We start from the raw sequence: 12918 nt of genomic DNA, 5'->3' as shown, positions 1-12918 counted from the left end.
CACACATTCCCCCACGATCAGAAAGGATTTAAAAAAAATTCTCTGTATTACTAGACCTGCTACAAATCAAATGAGCATGAAAAAGAAAAAAAGAAAGAAAAAAAACTTAAAATACAATAAACTTGGTAGTACAAATTTAACTTTCAGATAATAGAATCAAACTTATCTCTTTGGTACTGTGGATGTTAGTTTGACATAGAGTGATATTTAGTATTCCAATGGGCTATCAATTATGGCCACCTTACATTGAATGTCTGCAAGTAATTTTGCTAGATAGTGTTAAGATGGGTTACGATTATTACTGGGTATGATAAAAATCATGAAATATTCCTAAATGGCCAACTTCAACTAAACATGAAGATATTTTAATGGTACATTAAAGTTAATATTTTAAATTTTCATCTTTTAGATTAAAAAGTCCTACTTAGATTTTTAAAAACTATTTTATTTATTTATTTGAAAGAAGGAGGGAGATATAGATAAAATGGACACGCCACTGTAAGCAAACAAAGTCCTACTTAGATGTTTTATTTCAAGCAAATACTAAAAATATGCTACTGTCAAGGTTTATACTTTAAAATTTTAAGTGAAAAAGGAATTTGTAGTTGGCACGCTGCAGCTGGTGGGTCTGTCGTGGCACATGAAGTTTCACTGCAGCACAGTCATAAAATTAAGTTAAGTGTTCCGCATTCAAGCTGCAACTGCACAGCGGAGTGGCTGGGACCAAGTCCAGGACTTGTAAAGCCTGAGGTTATGTCTGGCCTTTCTTAGAAAACAACTATGAGTCTTTCCTTTTTTAAAATTTTTTTTGTTTATTTTATTTATTTATTTACTTGAGAATAATAGAGAGAAAGAGAGAGAGGGAGGGAGGGAGAGCACGGGCGCCAGGGCCTCCAGCCACTGCAAACGAACTCCAGATGCGTGTGCCCCCTTGTGCATCTGGCTAACGTGGGTCCTGGGGAATCGAGTCTCGAACCGGGGTCCTTAGGCTTCACAGGCAAGCACAGAAAACTACTATGATTCTTGATTAACTATCTCAAACTCTTAGCTGTGACTACAGATACAGGTACAGATATGAAGCCGCCAAGTACCATCTGAGAAAACAGTTCTAATATAGTCACATTTTATGTATTTTTTTGAGAATGGGTTTCACTGTAGCCAAGGCTGGCTTGACACAACAATTCTCCTGTCTCAGCCTCTCTTTCTCTCTCTCTCTTTTTTTTAATATAGGGCCTAACTCCAGCCTAGGCTGACCTGGAACTCACTCTATAGTGCCAGTCTGGCCCTAAACTTACAGCAATCCTCCTACTTCTGCCCCCAGAGTATTGAGATTAAAGGTGTGTGCCACTATGCTCGGCTCTCAGCTTCTCGAGTACTAGGATTACATATCTGAGCCAGCCATGATGTACACCTTATGGTTACTGATTTGATATGAAGATATTGCTTGGAAGTGGTCTTGTCGATGCTATTAACATGCATGAGCATTTCTTATCACTTCAAGGACCATTTATAGCACTGCATAGTCCCTGTGTCCTCTTTAATCCCACAACACAAAGACTTCTGTTCTATACGGATTTAATAGGCTTTCTACTTACAGATGTTCTTCAAGCTTCTTTTTGAGAAGAACTGACTGAAATGGAAAACAAAAATTAGATTATTTAACATTCTGATGAAATAATTTTGAAAAGTTAAGTTACTTTGAATGAGCCCTCTGTAATTAATCAAAGAGCTCAAAACACAATATTCTTCAGTTTGTTTTTTTCTCTTTAATAAATGGAGAGAGCAGCCAATAAGTGACACCCAGAAATTGGATACACTCTACTCAGAGACAAAGAAATGAAATAAAAACCACTTATAGGGAGAGAGCCAATTTTGCTGGACTCAATATGGAAATAGGACTCAGGGTGGCCTTGAACTCACTGCAATTCTCCTACCTCTGCCTCTCAAGTGCTGGGATTAAAGGTGTATGCCATCACACCAGGGCACCTTAATTTTTAATTATTGTTAAATTATTAACATTTAATTATTTGTGCCAAGTAAAATGCAAATGTTTAAAAAATTCTCAGCATTGTGTTTAAAATTTTTTTTAATTAACAGCTTCCATGATTGTAAACAATATCCCACGGTAATGCTCTCCCTCGCCCCACTTTCCCCTTTGAAACTCCATTATCCATTCAGCATTGTGTTTTGATTAGCTCTTAGCAAAATTATTTTTAACTCTTCAGTATCATATAATAAAATAATTAAAAATAGAGGTTACTATGCCAGATACTTCAGTGAAGCATACCATACACAACAGCCTATGTGAATCTCACAGCACAATAACAGCCCCATTGTACAACCAAGGCAGCTGAAGTTGATGAATATTTCATAGCTTTCAAGTCGTAGACTGAAAACTAAACCCAGCCTTCACGACCCCATCTATGTACTGCCCCCTAGCCATAGCCTCAGAGGTTCTCCAAATGAAGACTATCAAAATGTGTGGCAGAAGTAGGCTAGACTGCAAGAGGAAACTTGCATCACAATAAATTATAGAAATGAACTAAATATAAGAGGCAGAGTATTGAGATGAGGGTGGTAGGGGCTGTTCTATCATTTGACTTCAACACCCTCATCTTAATTACAAACAGCATATACTTATAAGGCAAGTCATATTAGTATATTCATTTTGTACATAATTGTCTTATTTTCAGTGTCAATGACTATTCTAAGTATATGGAAATGAATGGGAAGCCATACTTACAATAGCCTTGAGCAGAAACCATGCCAAGAGACAGAGAGGACATATTAGTATGAAGCAAACACAGCAGCCAAGAGAAGAATGATTTAGTAATTCATGAACAGAAGTAAAAGATATGCATTTTTCAGAAATGTACAATTTTCTTTCTTCTATGGTCGCCTCATCCTGTCTTGTTCTCTGGAGTTTTATACACTGTGGCTAGCTCAAATTATCCATATGACTGGATATAACAATGCTTTTCTGCTTCCATGCTAAAAACAAATGACATAAAGTAATAATAAAAATGTGCAAACCATCCTACTCTGACTTAAGGTTACAAGAATAGACTTTTTGAGAACAGAAAAAGGCAGCAATTATATGATCTTCAGAGGGGGTGAATTCCATCTGGAGGTTGCTCTATATATTACATACTCCTGAGATGTAACACTCTAGGTTAGTGAGAAGAAAAGTTAAGAGAAAAATGTCATAAATCTGATGAGGAAAAAAAGAACTCTGAACTGCATTATTTTATTCTCTAAGGTACCTAGAAGCTTCAAAAACAAAAAATTTCTACTCAAATCTTGTCTACACAGAGCTCACAGAAAGTTCTGCTTAGTTTAAGGCTAGACATCTTATTATCATCTGGGAAAAGTATCACATGCAAACAGTATTTGATAAGGTTTTGAAGTACACACTCTTAATGCAATGCTATATATCATATTGAATCAGATTTGTCACAGGATATTCAACTAGACTATGGCAAAGTACTTTCTAAGAATAAACTCCTTGAGGCAAGGAGAGTGTGCCTGCCACTTAAACATGAGGGCCTGAGACTTCCAGTGTTCAATTACCCAGCACCCCTTTACAAAGATGGGCATAGCCACACATGTCTGTAATCCCAGTCATACAGGGGGTAGAGAGTGGAGAATATCTGGGGCTTATGACAAAAAAAACCAACTGTAGGTTGAAGAAAAGACTCTGTTGCAAGGAAACACATGGAAGACAGACAGAGGAAAGTACCCAAAATTCTACTTTGATCTCTATGCGCACAGTGTGCATATCTGCAAACATACAGGCATTAAGTCTTTCTCCTCTCTCACACACACTCAATGTTGGGAGAGAAGTAAGTGCGATGGCCATCAGTAAGTACTAACATTTGGTTGAATCACTCACCATACTTACCTACTATGTAAAAACCCCTTCCCCTCTTTATCAAAACAAATCAAAATCTCCTCAAAGTTTCTGAGACCCTTTACCTTAGTTAAGGAGACTGAGTGGTATCCATAAATTAAGAAATGCTACACTTTGGTTTATCTCTAAGACACTCCTAATGCAGCTTTATTATTTCAGTATACTAATGGCAGTTTTTGCTTCAATTCTTTGTGATTTACCATTAATATTAAAAGATGACATTAATAAATATAAGAAGGAAATACAAAGTAAAAAATGAGCCAGGTATGGTGGTATATGCCTTTAACCCTAGCACTTGGGAGGCTAAGGTAGGTGAATCACCTTGTATTCAAGGCTAGCCTGGGCTATAGAGTGAGTTTAGGTCAGCCTGGGCTATAGTGAGACCTGCTTCAAAAAAACCAAAACACATTTCACACTAGTTTCATTTTAATAAAAGTATAAGGCTGCTAAGTACTAATAACAATGGAAGGAATTGGGAATCAATCTGGGAATCTAAAATGACTATTCATGAACTAAGGGATAATCCTAAAATCATAAAACAGAAAGAAGGGCATGCTGCAAATATAAACTAGATGGGTGTGTGGAGAAACTTACAAAATTAGGACCCTCATGAACTCTTATATTTAGTATCCTCAGGCTTTGCAAGTAACTTAATTCTCTCCTATATTAATAAGCCTGGAGCTATAGTTCTGAAGGAGATCCCCTAAGTGACTTCAATGAAACAGTTCAGAATGTTTATGCTCAAATGACTGAAATTAAACACTAGCAGTAGGGAAAACAAGACACCTGGCTGATGTAAAGATCATAGTAACATTTTTTTTTTTTGCCTTTTTTTATATCACTTGAAAACATTTTTTTGTGTGTATCTTAGTTTTATTGTGTGCTGCTCACTAAATGTAAAGGACTTGCCAATTACAGCTTTTTCATATTTTTGCCAAAGACTGACTACACTGTGCTACCTGAGCACTGGGGGGGGGGGGGTGAGGCTGGCACATGGAGGAAGCCGCTGTCCTATATCCAACACAGCAGCTAGAGTCCAGCAGGAACACGTGACTGTAAGTGGCAGCTGTGACAGACTCAAAGTCAGTCTGGATGAAGAAACACATGATAGGATGCTAGGGATGACATTCCCCCCTGCCCCCTGAGGCAGGGCCTTATTCTAGTCTAGGCTGATCTGGAACTCATTATAGCCTAGGCTGGCTTTAAACTCATGCAATTATCCTACCTGCATCCTGAGCTCTGGGATTAAAGACTTGAGCCACTGCACCAGGACGCATTATTGACTTTCTTTTCATTTCATTTTGTTAGAGAGAGAAAGAGAATAACACACACACACACACACACACACACACACACACACAGAGAGAGAGAGAGAGAGAGAGAGAGAGAGAGAGAGAGAGAGAGAGAGAGAGAGAGAGAGAAAGAGAGAGAGAGGGAGAGCGAGGGGGGAGAAAGAGGGAGAGAGAGAGGGGGGGGAGAGAGAGAGAAATACATGGGTGTGCCTGCCTGGGCCTCTTGCCACTGCAAATGAACTCCAAGCATATACACCACTTTGTGCATCTGGCTGTATGTAGGTACTGGGAAATTGAACCTAGGCTATTAGGTGCCATGAACAAGTGACTTTAACCACTAAGTCATCTCCCCAGCTCCACTATTTACTTATATATCAAGTTTACTTAAAGTTTTCTACTTGAACAAATTCTTCTTCTTCTTTGTTTTTGCCAGAAAGGGAAAACCCTTCACTTAGCATTTTGAGTTTAACACATTTAAAATACAAAGCGTCTAGGCTGGAGAGATGGCTCACTGGTTAAGGTACTTGCCTGTAATTCTTGGTAACTACACCTCATAGCTACAAATGAACTTCTAATTCCTAGCAGAATCAATTGGAAAAAGTCTATAATACCATCTGTACCTTTAAAATGTTTTTAAAAAATTATTTGCAAACAGAGAAATAGAAGAGACAAATAGACAGAATAGGTGCACCAGGGCTTCTAGCCACTGCAAATGAACTCTGGATGGATGTGCCACCTTGTGTATCTGGCTTTATGTGGGTACTGGGGAATCGAACCTGGGTCATTAGGCTTTGTAGGCAAGTACCTTAACCACACAGCCATCTCTCCAGCCCCATGTGTGCCTTTTAATAAGGAATGCTACTAAAAGGCAAGACTGCTTCTGTTGTATAGCTAGTATAACAGTAAGGAATTTTAATCGTGATCATAAAAAACATCAGTTACAGCTTTTTAAATTTGAGACCTTTGGACCATGGTATGAAGATACTGAAACTTACATCTTCAGCTCTGGAGCCTTGATCTTGCAAAGATTTCTGCAGTTCCTCAACTTGTGACTGAACTTCAAGAAGTCTTTGATTCACCAGCCTACAAAACAAACATTAATCTTCCATGTACAAGATTTACTTAAGCCCCTTCCTTGGGGTTGTCACAGTGATTACATAGAAAGCACCACGGGCAAACTCAAGCCTATCATTACAGTAGTCACATATACCGCAGTAGCACACTGGGCTGCCATCTCCTACCTTGGCCTCCCATGTAAAATGCTGAGGAGGTGGGAACAGAAGACTTTAGGTGTTTGCTGGCTAGCTTGTATAGTCAAATTGAGTGAGCTCTGGGTTTAATAAGAGAGGCCTTATCTCAAAAAATAAGGTGGAGGGTGATGAAGGAAGATACCTAATGTTGACCTTTGGCTTCTACATGCACCTGAACACTCATGTTAGCCCTACCTGCATATGAGCATGCATATAAACATGCATACTGTGCACATAAAAACAAGTACAGATGGCCAATGAGCATATTTAAAACATGTCTGCTGGGCTGGAGAGATGGCTCGGCAGTTCAAGGCACTTGCCTGCAAAGCCTAACTGCCTGGGTTTGATTCCACAGTACCCATGTAAAGCCAGGTGCACAAAGTGGTGCATGTGTCTGGAGTTTGTTGCAAAGGCAGGAGGCCCTGGTGTACCAATTCATTCTCTCTGTCTCTCTTTTTTTTTTTAAATTTTTTATTTATTTATTTGAGAGCGACAGACACAGAGAGAAAGACAGGTAGAGGGAGAGAGAAAGAATGGGCGCGCCAGGGCTTCCAGCCTCTGCAAACGAACTCCAGATGCATGCGCCCCCTTGTGCATCTGGCTAACGTGGGACCTGGGGAACCGAGCCTCAAACCAGGGTCCTTAGGCTTCACAGGCAAGCGCTTAACTACTACGCCATCTCTCCAGCCCTCTCTCTGTCTCTTAAATAAATATTTTAAAAAATGCTTACTATCTTTAGCTGTCAGATAAACAATTTGAAACCATGAGATTTTACCTCACCTCAGACAGAATAGTTATTATCAAAAACAAACAAGGGCTGGAAGGATGGCTTAGCAGTTAAGCCTGCAAAACCAAAGGAGCCAGATTCAATTCCCCAGGACCCATGTAAGCTAGATGCACATAATGGCACATGCTCCTGGAGTTCATTCGCAGTGGCTGAGGCCCCTGGTGTGCCCATTTCCTCTCTGCCTGCAACTCTCTCTCATATAAATAAAATAAATTTAAACAAACAAACAAAACAAAAAACAAAAACCCAAGGTCCCAAATAAAACCAATGCTGGCATGGATGTAGAGAAAAGAAACATTTGGGAGTAATGAAAATTAACAAAGCCACTATCATATCAGTATAGAGGTTCCTGAAAACACTAAAATAGACAAATCATAAGATCCTGCTCTACCGCTCTTGGGTACATACCCAAGGACATTCCAGTTGGCATAAAACAGATAAATGCATACCCACGATTATCAAAGCACTATTCACAACAGTGAAATAACAGAACCAGCCTAGTTACCATCAATTCATCATAAGGAGAACCCTGTACACATACACATTTTACTCAACCATAAAGAATGATGGCTGGAGACATCATGGCTAAGTGGTTAAGGCACTTGCCTGTGAAGCCAAAGGACCCAGGTTTGATTCCCCAGGACCCACATAAACCAGATGTACAAGGTGGTACATGCATTGGAGTTTGCAGCAGCTGGAGGCCCTGGCACACACATTCTTTCTCTTGCAAATAAATAAATAAATAAAAATAAAGTATTAAAGAAGAATAGGGATGGAGAGATGGCTTAGTGATTAAGGTATTTGCCTAAGAAGCCTAAAGATCCAGATGTGATTCGCCATTATCCATGTAAGCCAGATGTACATGGTGGCACATGCATCTGGAGTTCATTTGAAGTGGCTATAGGCCCTGGCATGCTCATTTTTTCTCTCTCACAAATAAAAAGATATAATATTTAAAAAAGAAGAAGAAAATGCTTTTATTTGCAAGACGGAACTAGAAAGTATCATGGTAAATAAGACAAGCTAGTCATAGAAAAAAAAGTTTTCTATGTTTTTTGTATGTATTAATTAAAAAACCCCTAAAGAACTGGAGAGATGGCTTAGTGCTTGCCTGCAAAACTTAAGGACTCATGTTTGACTTGCCAGGTCCCATGTAAGCCAGATGTACAAAGTGACACCAGCGTGCAAGGTTCCACATGTACACAACAGTCTGGAGTTTGACTGCAGTGGCTGGAGGCTCTGGTGCGCCAAAAATTCTCTCTCACTCTGTCTTTCTCACCTTGATCTCTCATATAAAATAACAACAAAAAGGCCAGTCTGGGTTGGGTTTGCCTTAAAACAAAACAAAACAAAACAAAACAAATTCCTGAAGCTGGGAGTAGTGGTACATGTCTTTAATCCCGGCACTCCGGAGGCTGAGGCAGGAGGATTGCCTTGAATTTGAGGCCAGCTTGAGACTAAGATAGTGGATTCGTGTCAGCCTGGGGCATAAGACTGTACCTCAAAACAAACAAATGAAAACCAATAAAGCAAACCCCAAAAACCCTGAACTGGAGGAGGAACTGCTGTTAGGAACTGGGAAGAGGGCACAGGGCAGTAGTGAGGGCAGCATGGTCGAAACAGGGAAAAGGAGGCAGTGAGAACGATATATGCAAGTGTGAAAATGCCACAGTGAAACCCACTGCCTTTTACAATTAGAATGTTTTAATAACTATAGCAATAGGAAGTAAAAAGAGGGCTGGAGGGATGGCTTAGTGGTTAAGGTGCTTGCCTGCAAAGCTAAAGCACCCAGGTTTGATTCCCCAGGACCCATGTAAGCCAGAGGCACAGGTGGAGCATGCATCTGGAGTTCATTTGCAGTGGCTGGAGGCCCTGTTGCACCCATTCTCTCTGTCTGTCTGTTTCTCTCTCTCTCAAATAAATCATTAAAAAAAGAAAACCTAAAAAAAAGTAAAAAGAGATAACCAGTCAGCTAGATACATGGCTACAGTGTGAGTACAACTGCCTATAGTTAAAAAGTCTAGGAGAAACAATCTCAAACATTATCCAAGTTGTGGGTGTTCTTATTACTGGTATAAAATTTGATGTATGAGAAAGCTGCCATAATGAAAATGGGCAAAATACAGTCCAGAGGCAAAGGATCAGTGAGGTAACTCAAGATATTTCCATCACAGGGACTGTACAGTTAATGTCTTCAATAACCTTTCATTTCCTCCATTTTTCTCGGTGTTATTGTTACAACAAGAAGGGGGAAGATATGTAAACCTGTTATAACAATTAATCCGTAGATTGACTTTTATCTGGGAAATGCCACATCAAATAAGCATAAAGAATATCACAGGCAAACTGTGAAACTACTAGTAAAAAGTGTCAGCTTCTTGAAGAAAAAAAAAAAAAGAATAAAGCAACGCTTCCCACAGCATATCAAAGTGGTAAGAATAAAGAAAACACTTTATAAAACAATACATTAAAAACTTATAAACAGAAAAGAGATTTTGTTAAATTTATATTGTTAAATCCCCCAAAGAACTGAATTACTCACAGTAGAACTGATTTCATTTTAGGGTCATAATTAAGTAATACATTAGGGAAAAAGTACTTTGTCAGTTCAACTTCACACCAGCTGACCCCAAGTTCAGACACCTGTGAAAGGGAGCACTACTAACTTTATCATGACTGAATTATGAGAATGAGGACAAATGCCTACATTGTTTTTAATCCACTGCTGTTAATCTATAATGACAAAGGTTAAACGGTAGAGCTCTGGGATGGTTTTTACTTGAAGAAAGCAAGAGCATAGTTGCTATTATACTTTGTTTATGATAAGCAGATCCAAAAAATGGAGAGACAGATTAAAATACTCTTAAAAGAAATATGTCAGCACATGATCACCTTGCCAAAATAAAATAACCTAAAATAAAATTTAAGCCTGTTTAACAGAATCAAAATCAAAGCAAAGAGAAGTTGTGGCTGGACACTGTCATCTCTCTGTACTCTACCTGTTCTCTGTCTCTAGTTCATTCTTGCGTAGATTTGCGTCGTCTAGAAGGCTCTGCAGTAAGGCAATTTTTTCATTGTCTGAACCCTCTTGGTTAAGTTTTAACATCCTGTTTTCATGCTGAAGACGAATAAGTTTTTCCCTGAAAGAGAAAAACAAAAGCTTATTATTATTTTTGATTTTTTGAGATAGGGTTTCGCTGTAGCCCATGCTGACCTGGAATTTACTATTGAGTCTCAGGGTGGCCTTGAACTACCGACAATCCTCCTACCTCTGCCTCCCGAGTGCTAGGATTAAAGGCGTGTGCCACCACACCTGGCAAAAGCTTATTATTTTATATATAAATATATGTATCAAAATCCAGTCATATACAGTTTAGTTTAAGTATATAGAATACAAATGAAAAACAAAGTGCCTGTAATGAATTTAGCTCCATTATAACAGTGAAGACATTATCTTTCAGGTCTTAATTGTTTCCATATCATAACAAAGAAAATTTCAGGGCTAGAGAGATGGCTTAATGGTTAAGGTGCTTGCACGCAAAACCAAAGGGCCAAGGTTCATATGCCCAAAACTAATGTAAAGCCAGATGCGCAAGATGGCACATGTACCTGTTCATTTACAGTAGCTAGAGGCCCTGGTGTACCATTCTCTCTGTATATCTCTCAAATAAATAAAAATAAAGAATATTAAAAAAAACTTTACAAAAATATTTTTTATTTATTAGAGAGGGAGGGAGGGAGGGGGAGAGAGAGAGAGAGAGAGGGAGAGAGGGAGAGAGAGAGAGAGAGAGGGGGAGAGGGAGGGAGAGAATGGGCAAGCCAGGGCTTCTAGCCACCGCAAACGAACTCGAGACGCATGTACCACTATGAGCAGCTGGCTTATGTGGGACCTGGAGAATCGAACCTGGGTCCATAGGCTTGGCAGGAATGTGCCCTAACTGCTAAGTCATCTCTCCAGCCCTTGTTTTTTTTTTTTTTTTTTTTTTGAGGTAGGGAGTCTCTCTAGCTCAGGCTGACATGGAATTCCCTATATAGTCTCTCAGGGTGGCCTGAAACTCACATGGATCCTCCTACCTCTGCCTCCTGAATGCTATGATTAAAAGCATGTGCCACCATGCCTGGCTGAAACAACTTTTTTTTTTTTTTTTTTTTTTGGTTTTTCGAGGTAGGGTCTCTCTCTAGCCCAGGCTGACCTGGAATTCACTATCTAGTCTCAGGGTGGCCTCAAACTCACAGTGATCCTCCTACCTCTGCTCCCTAACTTTTGGGATTAAAGTGTGTGTCACCAAACCTGGCTAAGCTTGCAAATTTTAACAATGATCAGTTTTATAAAAGATATATCTCTGCGTATATCCTTGGCTAGTTCCTTAACATTAATTCTCCTAAAGTAAATTTTTTAATAGGCATATTTTCAGATAGATATAATCTCTTACCAAATGAGGCTTCTCTTTTCTTCAATACCCAAACATCAATGAAAATATAAAATATTAACCCAATGTCTATAATATATGTTGTAAAGTTTGCATCAGCACTTGTAATTTCCTTTTTCAGAGCTCTTCTGACATGGAATACATATTTGTCATATACCGAGTTGCCATACTTGTTGATTCTTTATTCTTGGTCTTTTTCTTAATTTAATTCTTATTTATTTGCAAACTATGTGTGTGTGTGTGTGTGTATGGAGAGAGAGAGAGAAGGGAGGAGAAGGGAAGGGAGGGAGAGAGAGAATGGGTGCACCACGGCCTCTATCAGCTGCATACAAAGTCCAGATACATGTGTCAACTTTGTACATCAGGATTTACATGGGTACTGGTGAACTGAACCTGAGTTGTTAGGCTTTTCAGGCAAGGGCCTTATCCATTGAGCTATCTTTTCAATGAGATTTGAATACTTTTTTAACTTTTATAGCTTATAAAACTTTTACATATACATAATTTCATTTACTACTCTCTCAAAGATGTTCTGAAGAATCAAGGCCAATTCCATGTTTTTTTTCAAATATTTTATTTTTATTTCTTTCTTTATTTGTCATAGAAAGGGGGAGGGAGACAGAGAGAGACAGAGAGAAAGAGAATGGGCATGCCAGAGCCTCTAGCCACTGCAAACAAACTCCACACATGTGAGCCCCCTAGTACATCTGGCTAACGTGGGTCCTGGGGAACTGAACCTGGGTCCTTTGGCTTTGTAGGCAAACACCTTAACTGCTAAGTCATCCCTCTAGCCCCCCACCACCACCTTTTTCTGAGGCAAGCCCAACAGATTGGCTTTTTTTTTTTTTTTTGGCCTTTTAAAGAGAGTTTTATTTGAGTGGTTCTTACAAAGATTGTTGCAATATGAAAGTCATTTGTTTGAAAGAAATATCAAGCTGTCTTGTCAAACACACTGAAGTAACCCAAAAATATATTTCAGAGCTCACAGAGCTTAAAAAGAGCAGATTATATGCAACCAGACAAATCTTATTTCTGCATTTTCTAGTTCTTGCCCAGACTGCTCCACTCACCTTACTGTTACTAACATCTTCAGGAAATGCAGCGATCATTTTGTTTGGAATCTTAAGACACACAAGAGCACAGTATTTATAAAGAAACTTTTACAGATACGTTAATTGAAAAGTTACCATCAAGAAATATAATTTTAAAATCTCCCTTTGTTGCCAAATGACCAGAATGCAAGGTGAGA

The 12918-nt window shown here is 39.0% G+C and overlaps 1 protein-coding gene across 2 annotated transcripts in view; it reads right to left on the bottom strand.

Moving 5' to 3' along the window:
• The window catches only part of Hook3 (hook microtubule tethering protein 3), a 103298-nt gene that overhangs the window by 18749 nt on the left and 71631 nt on the right, over positions 1–12918 (bottom strand). Inside the window, exons 15-18 of one of the 2 annotated variants that reach the window (XM_045131223.1) lie at positions 10239–10379; positions 6198–6285; positions 2744–2749; positions 1596–1630 (exon numbers count right to left, since the gene is read on the bottom strand). In XM_045131223.1, the coding sequence (XP_044987158.1) occupies positions 1596–1630; positions 2744–2749; positions 6198–6285; positions 10239–10379 (270 nt within the window). The remainder of the gene's footprint in view (positions 1–1595; positions 1631–2743; positions 2750–6197; positions 6286–10238; positions 10380–12918) is intronic. The other variant, XM_045131224.1, reaches the window with a different exon arrangement.

This window comes from Jaculus jaculus, chromosome 12 (assembly GCF_020740685.1).
Source record: "Jaculus jaculus isolate mJacJac1 chromosome 12, mJacJac1.mat.Y.cur, whole genome shotgun sequence".
NCBI lineage: Eukaryota > Metazoa > Chordata > Mammalia > Rodentia > Dipodidae > Jaculus > Jaculus jaculus.
This window is presented reverse-complemented; position numbering and strand designations above follow the sequence as displayed.